This window comes from Lytechinus variegatus, chromosome 15, assembly GCF_018143015.1.
Source record: "Lytechinus variegatus isolate NC3 chromosome 15, Lvar_3.0, whole genome shotgun sequence".
Classification (NCBI taxonomy): Eukaryota; Metazoa; Echinodermata; class Echinoidea; order Temnopleuroida; family Toxopneustidae; genus Lytechinus; species Lytechinus variegatus.
The window spans coordinates 29,537,695-29,564,423 of NC_054754.1; the positions used below are offsets into that span (position 1 = coordinate 29,537,695).

Here is a 26,729-nt window from a genome sequence, read left to right on the forward strand (position 1 = left end):
AATGCCACAGCTATCACAATCAAATCAAGACAAATCACGGTCCCTTCTTACAACGGTATGTGATGGATCAGACCAATCTCAAATACGGACATCCAGTGACATCTTCATCAACGGTGATAATTGCTTTTTTTGTATTTTTTATGTATCAGAATCTCCCTTCGTGTTGACAAAGGGATGAATGATTTGTCCTAACACTGCAAAATTGTCGGTATTGTAATTAATTAAACATCATCCAGTCCAGTATCTATAGGCCTACAGGAAATAAAAATATCATGGAACTTGTTTAAACACACGTGATTTCCAGTAGGCCTATAAAGATACCGTGCTGGATGGTGTTTAACTTATTATAATTCCGTATTTTTTACCCGCGCCGGGGGGGGGTGGCATTTCAATGGACGAGTGGATACCACTCGTGCGTGACCATGGGTTTTAAAAAGCACCTGAATCACTCATCCCTTTTTCAACACGAAGGGATCGGAGCGATACACCAAGAAACTACGGTGTCGAGTCACAACTCCATGTCATGTTGATTATAGGGTTCCATGACATTTGCTCCGGCGACAATCGCGCCGCTGTGAATTTTGCACACTCATGGATTTAAAACTTTACCCCATCCTAAACCTTGCATAAAACCCTATTACAACCCTAATCATAAATTTATATCTTAGACGAAATAAAGCCCAAGAGCAATTGTCGCAGGAGCAAATGTCACTGGGTCGCCAATTTTAAACACCAATTTAGAATGAAACGCCAAACCAGCATGACCAGGGAAGTGGAAGGTTATGTCAAACTGTCGGCAATGGCTTATGCTGTATGGATTAAGCTTCAAGCCAAATTGGGCTCCGTAACACAAAGGTTTGCAATGAATTACAACTGTGAAAAAACGCACTGATTGGTTCCCGGTCAGTATTTAAACAGATTGCGCAAGCAATCGATTATCTTGATTGGTCATTGGTATTAAGCGATTGTGTTACGGAGCCCTGTGGTGTTATGTCAAAACATATCTGTTTTTCCTATATTATGGGCTATGAGCTGATGTTAAATCAGCATCGATTTTTTTTTCAGTGAAGACAAGAAATGATAATGATGGTGCAACTGGTTTTCCGTGTTGAGATTAATGTAATCATTCAAAATCTTTGACAGGATCCTGGTTCTTTAAGGCTCGTTGTTACGGACAAGTTGCCCCATCAGCCGAGCTGATGAAAGCCTTCACATCTCCGGGTTCGATTCCATTGTAGTCACCGCACATAATGTACCTAGAGATTGTAATGACAAAAGCAATATTGTTAATGATAATAATCTTATGTTCTACTCATTCTCTTTTCAACATCTACAAATACAAATTAATCCCAATATCAGGGCAAAATGAGCTTGGCAAAATGCACGGCTAGTCGGCTACACTACTGCAAGCCTAAGTTAGGGGCTGAGGATCGAGTAACATTATTTTCAGCCCTAATTAAAACGATGTAACCCCTCGACCCTTTTAGAGGCTTATCCACTCCTATCCACCCCTTCATTAATTTTCTCAGAATGTTCTACATCCCACCACGTCTCCGATACTACTGACTAGGACTACTACTACTACTACTACTACTACCTTCTACACTTTTAACTATTTTAATAGGCTTGGTACTTTTAAATACCGATAGCGGCAGGCCATTGGCAATATTGTATCAATCTAAAATACACTTACTTATTCCCTTGGGAATCAATTACTTGTATCTGATGGATGAAGAGTTCCGGTCTCTCGATGGCTTCCCAATCCCACCATTTGTACCAGTCTGCGTCGTAGTCCCATTCGAAGTATATGCTTACCAGACCCTCAGTATCATCAGGACCAACGTCATATGGCGTCATATACACGTATGCAGTGTTGGTGTAATATTCGGTAGTTTCGCTGTGAAATATGAAAAGATCAACAGCTTTGGCAACGTTTTTTTTATTCAAATATTAAAAAAGGCGAAAGAGGGCGATCAGTAGTAGCTTAACTCAAAGTTCCCCAGAGCTATTATCCCTTTTGAAAATCTTTGTGAGATCGAAAAATGTCTCTGCCGTGAATCAAACCAGGGCCCCAAACCAGTCTACACCGGATAAAGGAAAAATAGTTCGTGAGGTTGAAATCTGTTGACGGCCAATCGGAAGGGTTCGCCCAAACCTCTTACCCGTGTGTGATCTCGTGGTTAGGGCACCGGCGACGGTGTAAGTTTGGAGCCCTGGTTCGATACCCGGCAGAGACATCTTTTCGGTCTCACCAAGATTTTCTCATGGGAAGATACTTTGCTCTGGGGAACTTTGATTAAAGCTACGCCTATCTGCCTTTGGATCTCTTTCCCCATTTCTTTCACAATAGGTGTGTGTGCGTGTGTGTGTTTGATGTGTGTGAGGCGGGGGAGGATAAATGCTTCTGAAGTGATATCATGCGAAAATAAATACACATGAAAGACGGACTACTACACAAAAGCATTGTATATATATAATAGTTTTGAGGACACATAAGAATGAAGCATACTTACGAGGTGAGGGCGACCTTGGATGATTGTGCCTTGTTACCCATGAGGGTTATGTAGATCAGACCTTTGGCATCATGGGCTTTGCGATGATCATCGAACTTGAAAGTGAACTGATACTGGTAACCTGCGACAAGATCAAAGATCGTTAGACGTGGAGCCGATAATGGGGGCGTTTGAACAAACCATTACGTCCAATTCTTATTATACATGTACAGCGCAATTACATGTAAGTCTAAATCAAGCGCAAATCATTTGGATAAAACGCAAGCTTTTTCTTTGGTCGGGTTCAATTGCAACCAGTGCTTTCACAGATCCAAAGCTATTTTTCTGAAAATGAATCTAAATTTCCCGCAATTGTAGTCATTTCCTGAAATTTTCAAGTTTGATTTTTATCGAATCTCGAACAATGTTACAGCAAGCTTAAACTTAGTCCAAGTGACCAAATTCAAGGAATTTAATACTAGTATTTTTTTGTGTTCGTCCTTTTTAAAAGTAGGAACAAAATTATGAAATGTGAGGGCGGGAGCAGAAAATTTTGAGATACGTATGAGACAAACAATTCTTTAAATATAACATGACTATTAAAGTTGTTACGTTTAATTGTTGTTTGATTGTAATTTTCGGATTTCCCGAAATTACCTGGATTGTTTTCATTACACGAAAATTACATTAAATGATCCGGATTTCCCAGAATTCGGTAATTTTATTTAATTGGAAACACTGATTGTAGCTCAACTTTGTCGCAACGACTTGGATGCTTGATTTTGAAGAACTTACCATTGATTTGAAAATAATGTTAGTTTCATGGAACGCCTGAATAGAAATACTTTTTCAATTTTATCTCATTAACTCGTTTCCCATGTACATGGACACACACAATCACTATGTGTCACGCTCAACTCTAGTGTGTGTGATAAAATGTCTGTCACACCACGAAATGTAACGTTACCATGGTTACGCAGCTACGGATGGACTTTTTCAGATGACTCACTCTGCCAATTTTACCAATAAAATTTGGTTCCGGGCATTTTTTTTTCCAAAACTCATTTGAATAAGTCAATTTACATTAAGATTGTTTTCATTCATGTCATTTGAACCTACCATCTTTGTCGGTAAAAAAAAAATTAACTCGTGTAAAATGGATGGGGAATTCTTAACAATGGGAAGATTCTTAGTATTAATAACGAGCTCATGGCGCAAAAGACACAGTGTCACGCATATTGCTCACAGTGTGGAATATGTAAAAATGTGACAAACACACTACTACGTTTCTCAACTCGTGTGAAGATACTGTGGAAATCTCGGCAGTATGCGTTTTCACAGTGTGTTCACATTGTACACTATATAATGGTGTGATACACAAATTGAACGGCATGAAGATAAAATTCACACTGTGGATATCTCAAAAGTGTGAGTATTTGTTATTCACATTGTGGACTATGTGAAAATGAGATTAACATTGTTAAAGACATTTGACAGTGTGTACGTGCTTTCACATTGCCCTCCACACTGTGAACACACTGTTTAACACAGTGGGGTGCATTGTGTTCTTCTCAGCAGGGTTAGCTTGGTTAAAACAGTTTGAGAGTGTAGAAGTATACCTTTCAAGAAGTGTAACAAGATCAAGATAACAGAAAAAAGAACAGTGTAACGAAATCAATGGCAAATGTGGAATAATCATATTCACGATATTATAATGATATGGTGTCGTATGTTTATCGATTCTGATAAATACCTCAGATGAGGACACACACACATCCACCCCCCCCCCCGCACACACACACACCCACACACACCCCTATTGACATACCGGCGTATGGTTCATCATCATTGGTATTTATCTGATACATGTGGTTTTCCCCTCCTGGATAGCCGAGGGGTGAGTGCCAGCCCATAGGGGCACAATGACTGGTGTCGAAACACAATCCGAGGTTGTAATCGTCGTGATCTCTCGAGCATTTGAAAGCTAGGTATGGACCCTCAGGAGAGCTGATAGATTCCTTGAAATACTCAATGGAACGGAGGTGATTACAGGCTACAAACTGACAAACACCTAAAGAATTGAATGATACATATAATGCTAATCATAACAATAGTACAAAACATAGAGGCTTGCTTTATCTGTGAATTATCAGTTATAACATAATATTGATATTGTATAAATACGAATTTCACGTTGAATTCTGAATTTGAATATTTAAGTACGAATTATAAGGGGTGAAGGAGAACGTGGCGTAATAAGTGTGCTAAGGTAGCAAAACAAAAATGATTTTTTTTTTAATTAAAGTTTCTGACAGATTTTAATCTAATACTCAAAATGTATTTTCACATATCATCCGTTTCCTTTTCATTTTCTTTTTATTCACTCCCTTCTTTCTTAGCTTTTTGTCTACATATTTATTTATCTTAATATTTATTTATTTATCCATTTATTTATTTCATTTTATCTATTTTATTTTATTCTATGTTATTTTTATTTTCATTTATATTTTATTATTTATCTATTTTATTTAATTTTTGTTTTATTTTCTTTTTAATTCTTTATTTTATTCATCTTTTTTATTATTATTATATATATATATATATGTATATATATTCTTTTTTTTTGGGGGGGGGTAAAAGGCCCCACAATTTGAAATCGTTGGACATCTACGTCCGCACTTGTATAGGCTATCACGGTCGGGAGACTATACTGGACTACCTGTGTAGATGGTGGTGATGATGAGGAAGATGGTGATGATGACGACGATGGTGCCGATGATGATGATGATGGTGATGATGACGATTATGATGGCACTTGCCTCTTACCTTCATAGAAGCCGTCAACGATGATGTCCTCTATCAAGCTTGGATCACAACCTGGTTGATCATTACCGCCGTTAGGATAAAAGTCCATGTGTCCACACGGGGCATACATGCCATATCCTACATGAATTATATTTAATAAGAGGCATGCATGTTAAAGGTCAAGTCCATCCCAATAAAAACATTTATTTGAATCAATTGAAAAAAATCAAACTTGCATAACGCCGAAAATTTCATCAAAATTGGATGCAAAATAAGAAAGTTATGATATTTTAAAATTTTCCACAAAACAGATAAAGACCTCAGTGATAAGCAAATAAGAGAGTCTATGAATACTCTCACTCAATTTCTGTTTATTTTTATGTTTCAATTATACAATATTTTAATTTTTACAGACAATAATGACCAACTTGAATGAACAATAAGTAGATAAAAAATACAATTCAGTGAATTCAGTGAAGTTTAAAACACTGTTTCACATGACAATGAGGAGAAAATTTGATTATTTCATAATATGAACTTCAAAAGAAACAGTGAATGAATTATGTCATCAGTCGCCTAATTTGCATACCGACCAGGTGGGGTGTTTTATAAAGCCGTTCGTAAAGTTACGCACAGCTTTGCGCACGACTGGAATGTTCTTAGGTCCTTAAAAATGAATTACGTAGGGGTATCACATAGCACAAGAAAGGATCACCAGTCGGGCGTAAAGTCATTCGTATCTTATAAACAGTTTAAGAAACACCCACCTGGATGTGGATATAACTGTTTGCAAAATTAACGAAACTTTGAAACGTCATAACAGTACTTTCTTATTTTACAAACGATATTGATAAAATTTTCAGTGTTATGCTTGTTGGATTTTTTTCTTTTTTCATTCAAATCGACTTTTTTTTTGGGGGGGGGGTGAACTTGTAATTCCGTGAATTCTGGAACATTCTCAATTAAAATCAACCGTGTCGTACATCTCGCGTTTATTCATAAATTTTTGCAATTCAAAATTTAAATTTTAAAACGAAATTCTACGGAGAGGAGGGGATACATTTATTTGCTGGATTTCACAATAATAATAATGATGATAATAAGGATAATGCTACTCATGATAATAATAATGATGGTGATAATGATAAACACAGCATTCATTATGCTCCATCTATATAGTAAACTATTCCGAGGCGCAGATGATGATAACAACAACAATAATAATAATAATAACAATAGTAATAATGATAATAATAATGATAATAACAATAATAATCATAAGATTAATAACGATATCGATAATAATTTAACGTTGACCACGAATTTTAATTTCACGTGAACAGATCAATAAAATGAGAAGAATGGGAAAGGGAGAAAGACATGTGTAAAAACCCAGGGATATGGGGGTATGACGTAGAGCAGTAATATATAATACCCAAACATTCCATCCAGAAAATAAAATGACCAAATCCTCAATGCGCTTTTGGCACCAACCTTGAAAATACCCTGACACCGTAACTTCTACCAGCGACCCCAGGCACACCAAAAGAGAACCACTCCAAACCAATCGAGGGTATGCCATATTGGAAATCATGTTAAAAAAAAGTGCACACCTATTTACCAATAATGCAAATAGCATTTCCATTTATTTTGAAGGAGGATAAAAGAGCATTGTAGATTAATTGCCTTGCTCACGGGCATAGGTGCCGCGGCCGGCGATCGAACCCCGGACTTTCCTTGTATAGCAAGGCGCCTTAGACCGCTCGGCCACGGCACCTCCACTAGCTTTGATCGATCTGAAGTCTGTTTCCTTCGTGTGGCTGCATGCGACATTAGATAGCAAGCTCATGAGGTTCCCAACCTACCAAAATTGTACAGAGGATCAGTGTCGGTATGGATGACGTCGACATACGTTGCATCGCTTGGGTCGAGACGGACAATGGGATCGGTGTCTTCGAAGTATGGTCCGGCAGGGTCCAAACCTATACAACATAAAAATCAGAGGTATGTACTGTACTAGTTAAAGTGAAATCTGGGGAGGAGAGGGGGGGCTGTGGTGATAGGAAATTATTTATCATATCCTAAGAACATTAGCATGAATAATGATAAGAAAATAAAATGACAGATTTCTGAATTTTGAAAGGTTTTATTTGCTGACATCACAGGCGACCAACTCCTCCATTAAGTCGTGTGATATGAATATATTTTTTGAATTCTTAAAAAAAAAAAACAGAGAGAGAGAGCGCGACTGAATGTATTGGTGCGGAGTGTCATCAGTCATTTCCATACACTCTTCTATAAGAAATCTAAGTCTATCAATGATGGGCGCATCCGGGATTTTTCAAAGGGGGCATTTTTGTGCAGAAAAAAATAACAAGCCCCCCCCCAAAAAAAAGTCATCACTCCCAATTAATGGTGATTAATAGCAGGAAAATTTGACAAGCAAAAAAAAGTCCTCATTTGCGTATGCACGTCGTATTCACCTAACGAATATTTTTTAAGGCTGTTTAATAAAGGGAGGGGGCACGAGTCTGGATCCACCGCTGTTATCAATCGTGTCAGCGTTAAACTCGACTTAATTAAGTTCTTTGCGAAACATCCTGATTCTCTTGAGATGAATAAAAATTAAAGACACGCACCTGTTATTCTGGCCACCTGAGGATTAGACTGTCTCTCTCCAGCATATCCAGATACCTGAGCACCGAGACTGTGACCAATTATGTGGAAACTACTCGCATCCACTCCATATACCAACTGGTAAAATAAAACAAACAATTACCTTTACTTGTTCTATGTTATCCCGAACGAGTCAAGCGAGCAGAGACCCCCTAATAATGTTAGAAGTCGATTAGTCATTCAGATACGGATCATCAAACCATTAGTAGATTAGTATTAACTTCGCTATGGCTCTTTGAAACATAAATGATTTTCTGTCATCCTTAATATTTCAAAGATCCATAACCACGCTATGGCTCTTTTAAATATAAACAATTTTCTGTCATCCTTACTTGCCAAAACTGTTTGCTATGAATGAGGGTGAGTGCATGCATCGAGCGAGGAAAATAATGATAAGCATTAACAAGAAAAAGCAAGTGCAATTTTGCCAACCAAAACAACATGTTCCAATAATGTTTTAAAAATCACTGCTCTTTCATTTTCGTTACCTGGCTCCTCCAAAAAAGAAAGAAAAAGGTAAAACAAAAATGTTTATATAAATTCATGACACTTTTAAGTGTCAATACAGACCCCATATTCTAAGAAGAAGGGTACAATTATTAAAACTAATCATGGATTTAATTTTATAATCAATACGGCGCGTAAAGTATAATATTGGTCAGCTATCAAAATAGATTTCAGAAGAATATTATTGTTCAATATCATGGAAAATCAATCTAAAATATGGATTACTATTTTGGTAACTATTTATTTATTCATTTTTCTATTCATTATTTAATCACTCATAAATTCATTTATTTAATATATTATCATATTGTTCGGGGACAGCATGCCCTCACCCTTAAAGTCCACTCGTTTAAGCCATGGGCGGAAAACTGTCCCCAAAAGGTAGGGGACCAGGGGCTGAGAAAAAGGTTGTCACCTAAAATGTAAGGTCAATTTAACCAAAAAATATGACAAGCAAAAAAGGTTTTCACCCAAAATATAAGGTCAAAATAAAATAGTAGTGTAATACTTACAGGAATTACAGGGTTTTTTTACATCAAAGAAAATAGGTTCACAGAAACATAAAATACTTTCACCTTTTAGTCACATAGTATCTGAAATGCTGTCATTATATTGAATATACTGGAATGGGATAATGATAATGATAATAATAACGATAATAATAATGACAATTATATTAAAGATACTACTACTAATAATAATAAGTTAGTTCATATAAGTTCATTTTATTTGTCTTCCAACTTTGAGTTTGAATACATGTCAAACATGTGTACGAAACAATAAGCAGAGTACATCATAAAACAAACAGGTATACATTAAGCATATTATGCAGAAAAACATTGTTTTTGAATACATTATACAGCTTAAAACAGAAAAAAACATTTTAAAAGAAGACTAGTAGACCTAAGTGAAGCAATGCTTGTAAATTAAAGTTCCTCATTACGAATTCAAAGAACACTGGATAAGCAACACAGAAATTGCAATATAATAAAATATGATAACTAAAAAGAGAGGCGGGAGAGAATGATAATAAAATGATAATAAGTATAATAATAATAATCATCATCATAACAATAATAACAACAAATTCTACTCTTGATTTTTTTAAACAACTGCACACCTAGTTACCAATAATGCATACAGCATTTCTATTTATTTGAAAGCAAGATAAAAGAGCTTTGTAGATTAAATGCTTTGTTCACGGGCATAGGTACCGCGGCCGGGATCGAACCCCGGACTTTCCATGTATAGCCAGGCGCCTTAGACCACTCGGCCACGGCGCCACTAATAATAATTATAAAATTATTGAAATAAGTTTATACCTTAAGTTTATCGATGAGCAGGGAGATGTGAGCGCCGACGACACGGGTATTCGCTGCGGATATCCCGTACGCCCCAATGGCTCCCCTTTGCCAGTCGACCCTGATGACATTGAAGTCGCCCTCTATCAGGAATTGATCAACCATCTCTCTCATCCACGCCACGGAAGAACTTTGGGAAAATCCATGGGTTATTATCTGCAAGAAAATAATTTGGATTCCATGAGGGGATGTTTCACAAAGATTTATTGAGTTGAGTCATTGGCCCGTATTTTGATAGCCTAGCTGGCTTATCAAACCTGGTGGGTGTTTTATAAAGCTGTTCGTTAGTTAAGAGCGACTTTAAGAACGACTGGCGATCCTTTCTTGTGGTAAATGTTATATTCATTGGCGATGGTTTGGCACGTAAAAGGGGCTCCAAGTCGCTCTTAACTTACGAACAGCTTTATGAAACGTCCCCTGGTCTATCAAATAATATAAAATAGAATGTATATAGCGCATGTACCCACCTTGTTAGGTACTCAAGGTGCTTTTACCCCGGCCAAGCTAGTCTACCGATTTCGGCGCTCACAGCATTTTTGAGGAATTACTACCTGCCGGTACCCATGAGCTGAGTACAGCACAATGTGGGTAAAGTTTTTGCTGAAGGAAAACGTGTCATGGCTGGTAATCGAACCCACATCCATCAGACTGAAAGACGAGAGTCTTAACTAGTATAGACTACGACGCCTCCCCCCCCCCCCCAGTACAATAATAAATAGAAGGAACAACACACTACAAGAATTTGATTTGTAGTGGATCCCTCTATTTTCTCAGATCTTTAAAATATGATAATTTGCCTTTATATATTTAATACTTTTGTCTGTTTACTTATGGGAAAATATCATATATTGTACCTACCTCAGTTTATATTGTTTGTATAAGTTTCATTTGCAAATATCAATGTCATTATATTCGACCATTTTACTTTGTTTTGTTGAAACAGGAAAATGAGAGGAGGAAGACGGGTGAATAAAATAAGGTGAGGGGGAGACTTGGAAAACAAATATCTTTCATGGCTCTATGTAAACTTTTCACTCGCATCGCCTGTTCGATGAGCTATTTTTCTTGCTCAACAGAATGATATGGTGCTTAAATTATCACGTTTTAAAGTTAATATACAAAACATAGCTCAGTTAGGACATCGAGCTCACATGATTCTGTTTGATTTACAAATTCATAAAAAAGGGCTTTTAATTGTATGCTTTATGGTCTGAATATCAACATATTTCTCTCGCGCTGCGCACTTGCACTATTTGATGTACCTTATTTTATTGTCTTCGTGTATTCCAAAAAGTTTTTAAAATAGATTTTTGGTCTGATTGTCAAGACGTATCAGCTAGCGCTGCCCGCTCGCATTTTGATTGGTAGGTATTGTTTACTTCTATATTACTTCTATAACAAACTAATTAAAATACCCTTTTCATGACCGTTCAAAAAAATGCTCGATATTTGCAATAGCATTAATTGTTAAAATATATTTACCCATGCATCCTATTCATAACTATCAAGGTGCCGAAAATGTGTCGTTTTCAGGCCTTAATATCAAGAAATTTCGCGCTCTCATTAGGCTTATGAGATTAATAAATAAGCTAATAACATTTTCAAGCATTATTCCTAATAACTGAATTGTCCCTCTTATAGGAAGAGGAATAAGAAGATAATGAATGACTGAAATAAAGAAAGAAAGAAAGAAAAGAATGAAGGGAGGGGGAAAAGAAAAGGAAAGGGAAAATGAGATAAAAACAGAGAGAAGGAAAGAAAGGGAGGGGAAAAGAAAAGAAAAGATAGGAAAAGAAAAGAAAAGATAAGGAAAGGAAAGAGAGAAAAGAGAAGGAAAAGAAAGACGGAGAAGGGGAAAAGAAAGAAAATGAGAAGGAAAATAAAGGAATGGGGGAGGGGGAGAGAAGGAAGGGAAAGAAAAGAAAGGGAAAATGAAAAGTGGAAAGGAGAAAAAAAAACAAAGGAGAGAAAGAGGGAATTTTCAAAGTCATGATTTATCTTTTTAATGCATCTGAATAAATGCCTTGATATCCAAGGCTTTTCACGTCGCAATTAGTATTTTTAGTTTTGAGCATGGGAAAGTTCTTGTCAAAGAATTAAATTGAACGATTGAACAAAAAAAAGAGTATGCATTACCAACATTTGTAATATTATATAGATTATTCAATTTGTCCTTACAAAGGTCATACTGAAAATGTCTTACATTAAAAGATGGGAGTTGCTGCTACCCTGTTTGGCGTTCAACATTCAAGGGATGCAGAGCTATATCTGCGATGGCGCTGCACAGTGGCTGCCGGGCACTCGATCAACAATTGGGCCAAATAAAAATAAAAAAAATCGGAGTATTTCTATTTCCAGATTTCATTTCGAACAACAAAATACGCATTTTAACTGTTTTTTCATAAATACGGAAAGTTGTTACATGTAGGTCTGACCAGTGTGCCAGACGACAAATGTTGAAACGCTCCTGTTCCTCTGGGATCGTTTGATAATGCATGGTGACCCTTTTTTGTGCTAAATGATATGCAGTATCGCTGACTTATCACCTAAGAACATGTCCAGTCGTGCGTTATTTGTAACTTACTAACACTAACAGCTTTACGAAAAACCTAGCGGGACATTTTCTTTTTTTTAAACCAATTAGTCGAAAATGAAGTCAAAATAGTGGTCCTACCTTAGTATCTCTGTAAGATTGGAAATCAGTCTGGTAAAAGTCATCCGGGAAGTCCGTGCTGAGAGTCTGGTATTCCTCCCAGGAGGTTGTTGGGACGTTCCTGGTGTTCAGCATAAATTCAGTACCAATTTCCTCTGGGCTCTTCGGTAGCCAGACAGGACGCGATGGAGGATCGCAGTACGGTGGATCGTCCGTAAAACAGCCAAGTTCGCCATAGCATACTGAGTCAGAAGCCCAGCAGACTATAAGCCAATTTGTGAAAAATGTATGGTAAAAAGTATACTTTGCTACATTCATGTGGGAATACTTGCCGATATGGTTTGAAAATAGTAGGGGAAGGCGTGGTAAGTTGTGACACTTTTTGCATTTTACATGTTAGAATTGATATGACTAATAATATTGTAGAAATATGTACCTTGCCTTTAACCTTGACTCTTGGGACATATTTTTCACCTATGTATAACTTTCTACCCCCACACTGAAATTCATTGTGACCTTTGAAAAAAAAAACGATTTCAAATGGGTCAACTTGCCCCATATGTGGGGTAAGTTGTGCCACCTTCTGGGGTAAGTTGAGCCACAAAAACTATGTACAAAATGTATGCGGGAAGAAGCAGCATGTCAATTTGTTTTATTTCAAGTCTTTTCACTTGCTAATTCTCTATAAATATTAGCATCCTCTTAAAGTAAAAGAACTGTCATGTGAATTTACACCTTTCTGCCTGCATATCAATGGCTTTTCAATTTTTTTTTTGGTTCTTATTACCTTAAGAATTACCAAGGCTCAACTTGCCCCATGTTGGCTGGCTCAAAGTACCCCAGTCCGAACTTAATGCGACATTTTCACATCCACACATTTCTTATGCATCCATCATTTAAAAGACTGACAAGAATGAAGATCCATCCCTGGGGGGGGGGGGGTCATGAAAGAACTTGTCGGACGTTTTATCCGACAAGTCCCATTTTATATTTTTAGAAACAGTACCTCTCAGCCAGTCAACATCAGAGAAAGATGTCAGATCTGACAACTTGTCGGATGAAAATGTTGATGAAACACTCCCCAGGATTAACAATATTGTTTTTATTTCTTTATTATATTTAAAGGCGTGTGTGGGCAAAAAGAGCTACTCTATTTTACACTCTTTTTTACTTTTTTGGCTGAAATTTGTATTTTCCGTCTAAAAACGTACATTTTGTTTCAAAATCGAAAACAATATGGTTGGGTAAAGGGTTATGTAATGGGCCATCAATACATGACACCACCACAATGTCTGACTCATTCATTATTGACCTGGGAGTGGTGGCTCAACTTGCCCCTATGCTCAACTTACCCCGCCTTCCCCTACGCTTTATACAGTCTGATACCAACTTAACTGATTGAGTATTGTTTAATTTTAAACAAAAGTATTGAACTTTAAACATTACTCAATATCAAATACTTATTGCTGAAAATAAACATTGTTTTCTACGCCATTAAAACATTTGCTTAAACTTTTTTGAATATTGAAAGTCGTCTAATTTACTATTACATTGTAAATGCAGGGGGAGAAGAAAAAGTGGTGCAAAGAATAGAGGCCATTATCGGCATGACTCACTAGACTAAAAGGGCTGTCATGAAATTAATCAGATGCCGTCTCCAAAAATAAGTTGATACAAACATGACAAAGTAAGAAATAGATTGACTAAAAAAGCATAACTATCTCTATTGATTCAATTCATTCCAAAAAAACATTAATACATGGTTGTGTGTTAAGGAAAACCGTCTATATTATTTTCTTCTAAAGTTTGTTCATACATACATTACATACATACATTGGATTTTACATAGAGACTTTACATTAACATGCTCAAAGCGCTTTACAATAAATTGTATGCCAAAAAGTAAATTCTGCTCTCCAAGTGCTTACAAAAAATATAGAGGGGGTATTATTGAGAAAACATTTGTCTTTAGCTTATTTTTGAATACTCGTTACGTAATGAAGAACATGAACGGATACTGATAGGGAGACAAGTCCAGATACTGGGTCCAGTGAAGCTAATACATTGCTTACCTTTGAATTTGTAAACAAAAAGGATCTGCACTCTAGCTGTTTTTTTTCTTATTCAGTTAAGAGTAACTTGTTTCTTATCATCCATTCGTTAACTTCCCGAACACATTTCTCCATCATCATGATCATAGACACCAGCATATCAATGATATTCAACACTGCTGTGCCTTGGAATGTCCCCAAGTGGTCTTAAAATACAAAGTGAAGAGTAGAGGTCATAATACGGAACACTGAGGAACCTCTTATTGCATATAAACCCTCTGCGATAATTGGTTACCAATTTACACTCTGAATGATCAACCATCCACATACGACCGAACTCAACTACTATCTATTATACTAAATTGATAGAAGACTAATGGATTTAGCTAAACTATCACAAGCCTATATGGTGTTAAACTATCTGAAAAGTAGACCAACTTCTTGTACACTAAGGTGATGAACCGTTATATCGAGAAACATTTGTATAAATTATACTCACCAGACGAAAGGGAAAGCAAAATTACAAGCAAAGTGCTGGATATCATTCTCTCCATCTCGACAAGTAAGACGTTTTTGACGTTCGACTTCTCGGGAGCAAATGAATTATCAGAAACTGTTTCATAGTTTATATCAATGAAGCTCTTATGAAACGTGTTATCGGCGTAGAATATGATTGAGAGTAAACTTTGTGAGTACCACACCAGATGTTGCAGTGATCCAGTCACACCAACGTAAATGACCCCAAACCGACCGATGAAAACACCATTCGAAATAACGTAAAATAGCTTTGATCGGTCTGGATCGAATTGGTGACATGTGACTGTAGCCTGAACAAGTCAACTTGTAGTAAGGAGAAACGGAAAACTACACTCGACGCGAAAAAGAATAATGAAATCTTTATAAAACTACTGCCATGCTGACCATGCATGTCACTGGAGTACTGGACCACCCATTATGTTCCATACCAAGAAAAAAAAAGTACAAGAGAAAGGGTAATTATGATATTACTTACTGAATGTCGTGTAAAATCTGTCATAATATAAGATCTTCATTTTAAACAGATACGTTAAAAAAATTTCATGCACCATATTGTGCTTTATACTTTTTTTTTGGGGGGGGGGGCATTAGGCCACTGCTACCTTAACCTTGTACCTATGATAATGAGGTGGACTTAAGTTTGGTAGCTCAAGCAGATTTTAGCCCGCGGATCGCCACTGAAAGTATGATTAATTTTCATACATGGCGTTTAATGACGTTTATCATTATTGAAGGTCTGTGTGTACATGCAGCGTTTTTCTAACAGGTGATAATGGAATTGATAAACACAGGGGAGAAGGAAGGGCAGAGGCGTAGGAGGGCATGAGAAGGGCAGGGAAGGAAGGAAGGAAGAGAAGAAAGAGAGGGGAGAAAGAGAAACAGAAAAATAGCGAGGAGAACGGAGAGTGGTATATCCGAATCGCGGGAAAAATAAAGGTGAGCATATAGGTTGTGAGATTGAAACAGACAATAAGATCAACAGACACGCACCCACAACCACACCCACCCACGCCCACATCCTCGTCAATGAATCTGCGCAGGACCCGTCCATTAAAGATCATGATTTCCTATCATGCGAATTACACTACGTCTAAAGCTTTGGAAAACATTCAATGGTGTGAATTATACTGGATGTTATATCTTATTTTTATTCTACATGTACAAAAGTGTAGAAACAATTCATTCTTTTGTTTTCATCCCTAGACCTTTGCGAAAATTTGGATGTGGTTCCTTTCTTCAAGACATCTAGCACCACTCGATAATGTTATTATCTCTTTGAAAAAAAAATCACTATGAACGTTATGATATAAGTTAATTGATTCATCTGTAAAGCGCATAGAGTTGATGGATATCATGGGCTATATAGATATAGTATTATTATTATTATTGTTATTATTATCATCATTATTATTATTATTATTATCATTACTATGATAATGATTTTTATCATCATATACTAGAAAACATTAAGAAAAATTGTATATCAAGCACAATAAAATGTTATGTACATCTCGTGTTTGAGAATATATTTCATATGTCAAAAAAATAAAATGTACGCCATTATTTCTAAGTCGGTCATGACGGAAAAAGGCCAGACCAAAATGCATTTTTGAAATATCATCATGCAATATTTATGCAATATTTCAATGATCTCGTACAGTGACTGGCATTTTGTTTATTGAATAAGCCCAAACTAAACGGCTTATTGTAACAGTAACAAAAGACAACAAGCTAGAAAGAATACATAGTGCCACAGTGTTTACCACAGTGTGGAACACAATGTAAAATCGCCACACTATCAAATTTGAGCATTATAACAGTGTGAACAGTCACACTGTCGAAGTGTGCACGGTGTGAAAATATGTTCACACTGTTGGATTTAAGCGTTCTAACAGTGTAATATTTTCACATAGTCCACGATGTGAACACACTGTGATCACACTGTGCGACACTGTTCCACCAGGGAATGAAGTCATAATTTCGTTTTATTTGTGGTTACACAAAGCGTTGGTTGTTCAAGTCGTTATTTTCATATTATGATTAAAATATAAAAAGCTAGCCTAAAAAATCTACTGCTTTGGCTAATTTATTTGCTCGAGCTCCAATATCAATAATTGATAATCCATTTGTTTGAACTAACTGTTAAACTGAAGTGGCTCTCACCATTTATTTTAGCATTTGAATTGATAAACACACAGTTAAGATGATATGAGCTTAAGTAGCCTGATAAAATAATATTTAACGGAACTTGTATGTTTGCTCTTTGATATGAATCTAATACTGTTAATGAGAGTTGTATTATTATTATTATATTTCCACAAAGAAAAGTATAGATATCAATTTGATACAATGTAATACAACACATAATGTTCATAACAGGGTATAGATTGAGCACCCATTAAATTTGACTGCTAGGTTCAAATAAAGTTAACTGAATTACTGTACTCAATAAAGATAATTCCACTATATTGATCCAACGATTTTCATAATTCATTTTTATTAGCAACAAGTTGCTGGAATAATAGTGATGACTGGACCAAAAATTTCTTCTTCTTTTTCCTCCTACTACTAATACTACTACTACTACTACTACTACTACTACAACTACTACTACTACTGCTTCTTCTTCTTCTCCTTCTACTACTTCTTCTTCTTCTCCTCCTCTTCCTCCTCCCTCCTCCTCCTCCTTCATTTCTTCTTCTTCTGCTTCTCCTTCCCCCTCCCTCCTCCTCCTACTTTTTCTTTTTCTTCTTCTTCAGGAAGTTTGCGTTTGTTTACATTGTTGTAATGTTTATAATGTTGTTCGCCAAGGGAGTTTGGGAGGGGGGTCATTTTTTTTCGCATCTCGCCCCTGATTGCGGCCAACTTCCCCAATCCACCACTTCCGGGTCCAATACGGTATATTTTCAGTTTGTTGTGCAACAAAAACAGCATTTCGTATCAATGATATTGTCTACTAATTGAAAATTTATTCGACATAACTAAAAATAAGTTATAACATAACATTCTCCAGAAATCGAGCATACTTGACGTCACAAATATTTTAACGGATCGTTGATTGCATTTATACCGAGTATGATGAGGTGGAGACTGTGCGTTAAACAGTGCATTGCGTGGAATATTGAATCCAAACAAAGGATCCGGTTTTGTGAAATATTATGAGGTCTTTGGTTTATTCAAAACGATCATCCAAGCTTACCAACGCCCCTCATTCATACACCATACATAATCATTTATGAACCGTGTGCTATTCATTTTGTGGAAACACCTGAACGTACATGGTTTTCGAAAATAGTTTTTTGAATAAATCATCGTACACACCACACCTGTGGTTGGAGTCTTCTCTTCTGCAGATTGGAGGGACGATTTTTATTTTAAGTTATCCCAGGTTTCAAGTTTTGTGAATGCTGACAGGCTAACAATCATCAAATATAATTTGGATACATACCATCGGCAATGTATCCAGACATGGGTGTGACGTATACGATTCTCTTCTTTTGGCTTGCGTTGAGTATACAACATATATTCTGCTTGTCAGAGGTAGGTTTAAATAGATGCTTAGAAAAAAAACTTTATCTAAAACATGTATCGACCAACTACTGGTTAAAAGTCTTTCATAGCTGACCGTACAGTCATTTGAAAATTAGTAGCTATGTAATTCCATATTTCGTTCCATGAATTCTTTTAGACCAATTCGTGATTTTTGTAGTGGATGATGACTTATTACGTAGAAACTTCGTTTTTTATAACTTTGATGACTTTGAGATGTTTGGGAATCGGAAGAAGAGGAGAGGAAGCAGGCAGAAAGAAAAAAGAAAGAAAGAGAGAGAGAGAGAGAAAGGAAGAAAGAAAGAAAGAAAGAAAGAAAGGAAAATAGGGGGAGATGGGGAAGGTCAGATAGAAAGCAATACACGCATAGAACAAAATCATCTTGATATCAGTTTTTAAAGAAATATCCACATTGTATAGATCCATCTACGTTTACAGTATTTCTACAGTGTGTTCACACAGTTGACTACATACATTTAAAGATGTGATTCGCACTCCAATAAGCCAGTTCGTAGTTCCTTTCTGCGCATGATCTAAAGATTCTACGCATGATCAGAGGAAGGTCATTTGTACCAATGTGACATGGCGGTTTAAAATCTAATGAGATAAGCACCAACTTTGATGTATTGATTATTCATATATTCTTTTGAATTGTGATCTTCATTTACATCCACAAAAAATAACAATGCGTCCACGAACGACTGGTATTTCACAGTTTCCCAAGTACATTGTGCATGATATGCATTCAAAGTAGGAATGCAACAAATACCTAGTCACCTGGTCTATTCAATTTCTTCATCCTGCTATGTAAGGCAAGCTTACATAATATCTTGCTTTGAAATCTGCCTATCATAATGAAATAAATGAAAGGTCATTTGACCAAAATTGTCCATGAAGTAACTACGAACTGTGTAAAGTCTAAAGTTAATCTCACACTGTGGTGATCTCTTAAGTCTGAGTGTGCATATTGTGTTCACATAGTGGACTATGTAAAGATGTGATTCGCACTCCAATAGTGTAAAGTTAATCTCACATTGTGGTGATCTCGTAAGTCTGAGTGTGCATATCGTGTTCACATAGTGGACTATGTAAAGATGTGATTCACACTCTAATAGCGTAAAGTTTAATATCACACTGTGGTGATCTCGTACGTCTGAGTGTGCATATTGTGTTCACATAGTGGACTATGTAAAGATATGAATCACACTCTAATAGTGTAAAGTTAATCTCACACTGTGGTGATCTCGTACGTCTGAGTGTGCATATTGTGTTCACATAGTGGACTATGTAAAGATGTGATTCGCACTCCAATAGTGTAAAGTTAATCTCACATTGTGGTGATCTCGTAAGTCTGAGTGTGCATATCGTGTTCACATAGTGGACTATGTAAAGATGTGATTCACACTCTAATAGTGTAAAGTTAATCTCACGCTGTAGTAACATCGCTAGTCTGAGTGTCCATACTGTGTTCACAAAGTGGACTATAGTTTAAGATATGATTCACACGATTGAAATAATGAATTCTAAGAGATTAAAGTTAATCTCACACTGTGGTAACCTCGCCAGTCTGAGTATCCATACTGTCTTCACATAGTGGAATATTATATTTGAGGATGTGATTCACACTATTAAAATGCTAAATTCTTGCAATGTTTACAAATTTTTTTTCTAGTACACCTCAACAGAGTGAGTTTCCACAGCATCTACACATAGTGGACTATATGGAGATGTGATTCACTTTCTTAAAATGCTCAATTTTAACAATGGCGGGAAGTCATTTTCACACTGTGGACATCTTTATGGTGCGGAATGTTCACAGTGTGGTCACATAGTGAATGATGAACATGTGATCCACGCTCTTAAAATGCTATATTTTACCAATGGGGGGAAAAATTGACACTGGATGTCTTTGTAGTGCGGAATGTTCAATACAGCGTGGTCACATATTGAATGATGAAGATGTAATCCACGGTCTTAAAATGCTGAATTTTAACAGTGTGAAGATAGCTTCACACTATGGACATATACATGTATATAGTATGAATGTTCACGGTGTGGTCACATAGTAAATAATGAAGATGTAATCAACACTCTTAAAATGCTCGATTTTAACACTGTGAGAATAATTTTACACTGTTACAGTTATATTTTGAATGTACTGTGTGATCACATCTTGAATAATAAAGATGTGATCCACACTCTTAAAATGCTCTATTTTATAAATGGGAAGACAGTTTCATACTGTGGACATTTATATAATGTAAATGTTCACAGCGTGGTCACATAGTTGATAGTGAAGATGTGAAATACACTCTCAAAATGCTCAATTTTACCAGTGGGAGGACAATTTTATTTTGTAAACATTTATATAGTTTGGATCTTCACGGTGTGATCACATCTTGAAATAAAGATGTGATCCACACTCTTAAAATGCTCTATTTTATAAGTGGGAAGACAATTCCACTCTGTGGACATCTTAATAGTGCAAAATGTTTACAGTGTGGTCACATATTAAATAACGAAGATCCACACTCTTAAAATGCTCTATTTTATAAGTGGGAAGACAATTTCATACTATACACATTTATATAGTGTGAATGCTCACAATGTGGTCGCTTATTGGTTAATGAAAATGTAGTCCACACTCCTGAAATGCTTAATTTTAACAGTGTGAAGATAGTTTCACACTGTGAACGAAAGCGTGAATGATCACAGTGTGATTACATAGTGAACCATAGAGATGTGATCCACGCTGTTAAAATTCTAAATGCAAACTTCAACAGAGTGAAGATGGTTATCACCACACTCCACAGTGAGGTTCCACAATGTTACACCATCTTTAGTACCGTGCACTGTGGGGGACAGCAGATATTAATCACAGTTGCATATAGGCCTATACACCTAAAAATAATGTAAAAGTTTATAGGTTTTTGGAATCCTTTCCTACAATGTCAGTAAATAAATAAACAAATGAATAAGTGAGTGAATGAATGAAAGAAAGAATGAATAAAGGAATGAATTAATTTTGAAAAATATATTATCCTATTGATTAGCAAATAAGTAAATGAATACAAAGTCTGTTTCGGCATGTAAAGAATAGAATAATCACGGTAATAGTGAATGCCGTACAAATAAAATCGTAGATTTCTTTTTAAAAAGGAGATCAGCTCTCAAAAAATGAAAGGCAAATAAAAGGCAAATGAAGGGCCCATTATGTGACAAAAAAATGAGAACTCAAAACCCGTTTATGAAACAGTCGTGAAAAAACTTTAATTCACTGGATTTTGAAACTCATCTTTCAAAAGAAAATTCAACCAGTGAAACTCCCAATATTGTAATTACATTTTTAAAGGAGACGTACATGGCAATTATTAATCCATTGGCACAAAATTTTACCATAAGTTGCCCTTAAGGCGAGTATGCATATAATGGGTGATTCAGCTACATTTTTGACATGTTGCATCCATTTTAACCAATATTCTGCACAATATACAATTTCAAATTGAATAGTTGCGTCTATTAAACGCAAACTAAACTTATTTTTCAATTTTCACATTTTAAAATACAAATAAATTGGTATCGTGCTTTTTCTCCAAAATAGCATCACATCAGATCACACTGTACAGACAGGTCTCTTTTACATTATTCATTTACGATATCGGGCAAGAAAATAAGGTATCTTTATGTTAATCAAATATTTCATTAGGAAATATACAGCAACTATTATCAAAACAAAATTATTTTTTCCTGCCAGAGCATTTGCTTGATGTTTATCCCACCCAGTATTTTCGAGATATTCAAAGATCAATGAATCTTGAACTCCACCACAGATTCCATTCATTTCATAAGAAAAAAAAATAGAATTCAATTTGAATTACTTTAACTTCATCTTTACACGGTTCATTCGGGAGCGATGAACTGAATACAACCCCGTTATTGGGTTGATAAAGGGAGATCATTTCCATATTTCAATGACAATAAACACGATAGAGCTACAGAAAGGGCAAAATGATGTCTGTAATGGCACAGTCACAATCGCGAAACCGAATCGGACCCACTGAAAGAAATTACGTTATTACCAATGGCGTACCAATGCTCTTTTTTTTAATCGGTTTCGTTTGTGTGACTGCACCCCGTGGAAGGGAGGTACATTAAATGCATCAGCCGGTGTGCTGAATTTAACCACATTATTCTTTTTGAATATTTTAACAAATGGAATTGAAAATAGAAATGATTATATATCCTAATACTTGGGAGGAAGCTGTTACCTTCAGCGGATGTTTTTTCTCTCAAGTCGTGATCATATCAACGAAATCAATCCAGTACAGAGTTGCAACTACTGAAACTTTGTCAATATGGCAGCTTAACTTTATCCAGCAGTCAATCACAATAAAGGCTGGCATACTAGTTGCCTGATAATGGCAAAGTTGCAATAGTTGTTAATCTAATTATGAAATGCTATGGAACACACTTCGAATGATATTTTTGAGGTGAATGCAACGATAATCTTGTGATACATGTGAATTTGCAATGTGTTTTTTTAAGTCACCATTTTAGCAGTTTGCACAAGGTGCAGCACAGCCAGTACCCAGTACATGCATTAGGGGGCTGGGGGGGGGGGGGGGCTCGGAAACAGTTGAACCCCGATCGAATTTGCAAGCCATTATATTTTTTACTGAACAGAAATTTTCCCATGCCCTTAATGCGCACCAAATCCTTCAATTTCGTTTGGCCTTTTTCGATGAATACTTATTATGTTCACTTATCTAAAAAAAAAATTCTTCCGTCATCTCTCATTGACCTCAACCATAGAGTACCACTGATGGCAGGCAGGCAGACTCATTTCAAATATGCGGCTATTATAAAGTGATTTTTTTATGTTTTGTCAAAGGGAAAACACAAATTATTTCCTTTTATGCTTCATTGACGCAGAACGACTAACGCCCAAGTCAATAATTCATTTTGAACTGCTTATCATCAATTGACGTTATTGTTGCAATATTGAAGATCAACATTTGTAGAGGCAGCTTTATGGTTTTGATATGGCATTCTATGAACAAATACCACGAATTCCGTATAAATGGTTTCATCATTTTGCTTCAATTATCCTCCAAAGTAAGATGAGCTAAATCATGACATTTTTCGTAAAAACGGATGGCGTCTTGAGGAGCCTCCTAAGATCTTCACATAGGGTGATTAATCATTGCATCTCATTTAGCATCATCATAAATTTTCATTGAATTTATCTTAGCAATTCGGATATTTATATGTATAATATATTACAGAATGTGTGAGTACTTTCTCCATTCCCTGAGGAACATTCAAGAGTTCTAAGAATCTTTTGCTAATTATACTACATATGCCGGGTGGAGAGTGGCAAAGTGTGGATTGATGCCTTGCCAAAGGACGCTAGACAGGGGGGGGGGGCGTTCGAACACACGACACTCCCGACCTTTCGTTTGAGGACGCGGACGCTTATTTACAACGGTCGTTGACTTTGGAAGGGACTTTTTGGGCCCGTCATCATGGTCGTAACACTCAGTCCTGCAATGCAAATTGTGTGACATGAGATTTTTTTTCGTTTCGCATCTGCGACGGAAACATTCAATATGCGTTTCGTGTGCAAAATTCTGGTTGCTACTATGGTAACAGCGATTTATCCGATTGAGGACGACTTTCCAAAGCCACATTTGACTCCTCCTAGAGCTCGAGAGGCCGCCCGGGGGGCCCACTTCCATTGATTAGTGGATACCAGTAGCGACCACTCGTAAAAGGGGACAGAGTGGGCAGGTACGTTACGTATATAGGCCTATGTAACGTTATAAGGGTGTCAAAACGATGTTTAAAATGCTGAAATAAGGGATATATATCCAGGTTTCACAAGCCAAATACTTGTTAAGAGATGCATTTTCATAATCTGGAAAAGAATTGCTTCCCTTGTTTAGCATGTTTAGAGTACTTTTCGAAACCCCATTGTCGTGCCTGGTATCCACTCATCAATGGAAGTGGTCCCCCCGGAATTTGAATCTAATCCCCATTTCTGGGGAATGTAAAACATAATGCCCCTCACATCGTGTGCGAGAGGCATATCGTTTGTGTATAAGGAGTAAACAAAAGTAACAAAGAAACAAAAGGAAACGAGTTCAAAGGTATCGCATATGATGTGTACATATCAACGCATGCGAAATGTTCGGCTGGAGAGGTTGATCTTATCCATGAAATCAATTGCCAGTGATCCACCAATAATCCACATTAAATGTAATATCGATTCGATGGACTGTAATGATCTATGTTTAAGCCTTCATTCAGTAAGTTTTTCCTCACTCAATATGTTCTCGATTTGTTTGAAAAACCACTTTCTTCTCCATGTCATAAATCTATTTTAGGTCCTGCATTTTGAATATCTCCAGCCATCAGTCGTGATATACATGCATGTATGCGGTACGGGTGTCGCGGAAAGGGATTTTGCACACGAAAAGCAGATTTGTAGGGCCTGTAACCCCCCTGTTACACAAAGCTTAGCATTGATCGTAGAGCAGTTTTCTACGTTTGATTCTATTGACTGTAATGCACAATCAATCTTAAAAATCAAGTGTATGATTAAGCGTTAACTTTTGTGTTAGGGGACCCTAATACTAGCGTCCGTGATGATTGCGAAGGTCCCAACTGTAATTTCAAGGCGAGAGTCAGAACCGTTACACCTCCCACTTCCCTTTGGTAAATCGGGAGAGAAGGCATTCCATTCCTGGGCGTTGATTATTTGTTTTAGTAAAACATGGTTATAATTGCAGGCGCGGGTGAACCCGTTCAAAATACCCAACATAATATGACCTGAGAGACAGAGAGAGAGAAAGAGAGAGGGTGGAGTTGAGAGGAAGAGAAGGGATGATTTACAACTATCCTAACTTTGCCGTTATTGTAACAACCCGATACACTGTAAAAACTGCGGTGTTAAAATTGACACCAATTGGTGTTAATAGAGGACCACACCCTGAGGTGTTAAATAACACCCTAGAGATTAAACATAACACCAAAGAGTGTAAATGTAACAACAAATGTGTTGTAATAACACCTATAGGTGTAAAACTAACACCACCAATTTAACACCGGTGTAGAATAACTGGTGTGGTCCTGTATGTACACCGGTTGACACCACAGTTTTTGCTGTGTAGCAACCATATGAACCTTCACTGTGATTGGGTGCTATAGCCACTTTTTTCATAATTAAGAAGTTGTAACTCTTTGTGAAATGGTCCTCAGATTTACTTTGCTATCATTGAATGTGTATACTAGTCTGATCTTATTTTCAAGTTTGACAACATATAGAACACTGATATTATAATTCCGTTAAGATATATTTAAACAAATGACCATAATCATTACAAACTAATCCAACGCGCATTTTTAATGTCTCAGTTCAATTTTAACAGTACTTAGAATTTGTTTCATAACATAAATTTATTCCATACTACGAAACGGTGTCACGTGGTACCGATATGTTTTTCAATATTGTGACGATATTTGGGCGGAGGGATTTGATGAAAAAAGAAACAAGGTCATGGGTATGCGCAATACAATACCATTCACCCCGGTCCTTTACTCAAAAGAACATGTTTTTTATAATATCCTTCCCTGGGAGCACTTCTGAATAGAGGACTACAGAATACTAAAGTGCAAAAAAGTGTTCCTTTTCTCTTCCAGCTAAGTATTAAGGTGTGATGGGCCGGAAAGAAAAATGAAGGGGCAGAACAGTGCAAATGGGGTTTATTTAAAAAAAACAATATCGAGAGGGGCGAAGCAAGAGAACGATATGTCTTTTTTAATGAAAATCTAGATAAACAGTAGAAAAAAAATTACACAGTATTCAGTAATCGCCATTTTCAGTTCTTTTCCTTCATTTTCTTTCTCCTTCTTTTCAGTTTATGTTGGTGCAGGTTTTTATTTTTTACTGTGCCGATCCTGACCTCTCCCAACCTCCCCCCCCCCATCTGTTTTATTATTGAAATGGAGTAGAATGTGTTATCAAAGTTTAAGTGTACATGGAAGCCCAAAAATATGATCATGGAGATTAAAAGACACAAGCAGTATAGTTTTGGCA

At 36.5% G+C, this 26,729-nt stretch overlaps 2 protein-coding genes across 5 annotated transcripts in view; one reads left to right on the forward strand and one right to left on the reverse strand.

The window, feature by feature from the left end:
• Positions 1-412: 412 nt before the first annotated feature.
• On the reverse strand, positions 413-15,122 carry LOC121428307 (pancreatic triacylglycerol lipase-like). Of its 2 annotated transcripts, XM_041624863.1 has the most exons (10): positions 15,045-15,122; positions 12,516-12,757; positions 9,803-9,997; positions 7,937-8,051; positions 7,163-7,279; positions 5,319-5,435; positions 4,321-4,563; positions 2,514-2,634; positions 1,694-1,897; positions 413-1,256 (listed from the first exon to the last, which is right to left on the reverse strand). In XM_041624863.1, exons 1-10 carry the CDS (start codon positions 15,097-15,099, stop codon positions 1,169-1,171), a joined length of 1,497 nt encoding a protein of 498 aa, XP_041480797.1. In that variant the 5' UTR covers positions 15,100-15,122; the 3' UTR covers positions 413-1,168. The 2 variants fall into 2 exon arrangements, with proteins under 2 accessions (XP_041480797.1, XP_041480798.1); XM_041624864.1 differs by lacking the exon at positions 4,321-4,563.
• A 3,049-nt stretch (positions 15,123-18,171) lies between these two features.
• LOC121429217 (mucin-17-like) overlaps positions 18,172-26,729 on the forward strand; it is a 79,175-nt gene continuing 70,617 nt past the window's right edge. For 2 of the 3 annotated variants that reach the window (XM_041626176.1, XM_041626177.1), the window contains exon 1: positions 18,172-18,622. In XM_041626176.1, coding sequence (XP_041482110.1) covers positions 18,539-18,622 — 84 coding nt within the window. In that variant the 5' untranslated portion in view covers positions 18,172-18,538. The remainder of the gene's footprint in view (positions 18,623-26,729) is intronic. The other variant, XM_041626178.1, reaches the window with a different exon arrangement.

Excerpts from the sequence above, each read along its gene's own strand:
- LOC121428307 (XM_041624863.1), bottom strand. The coding sequence starts at position 15,099 with ATGGAGAGAATGATATCCAGCACTTTGCTTGTAATTTTGCTTTCCCTT. Across the intron at positions 5,436-7,162 it reads TGATCCTCTGTACAATTTTG|GATATGGCATGTATGCCCCG; the intron begins GTAGGTTGGGAA and ends TAATTCATGTAG. Across the intron at positions 1,257-1,693 it reads ATTGATTCCCAAGGGAATAA|GTACATTATGTGCGGTGACT; the intron begins GTAAGTGTATTT and ends TACAATCTCTAG.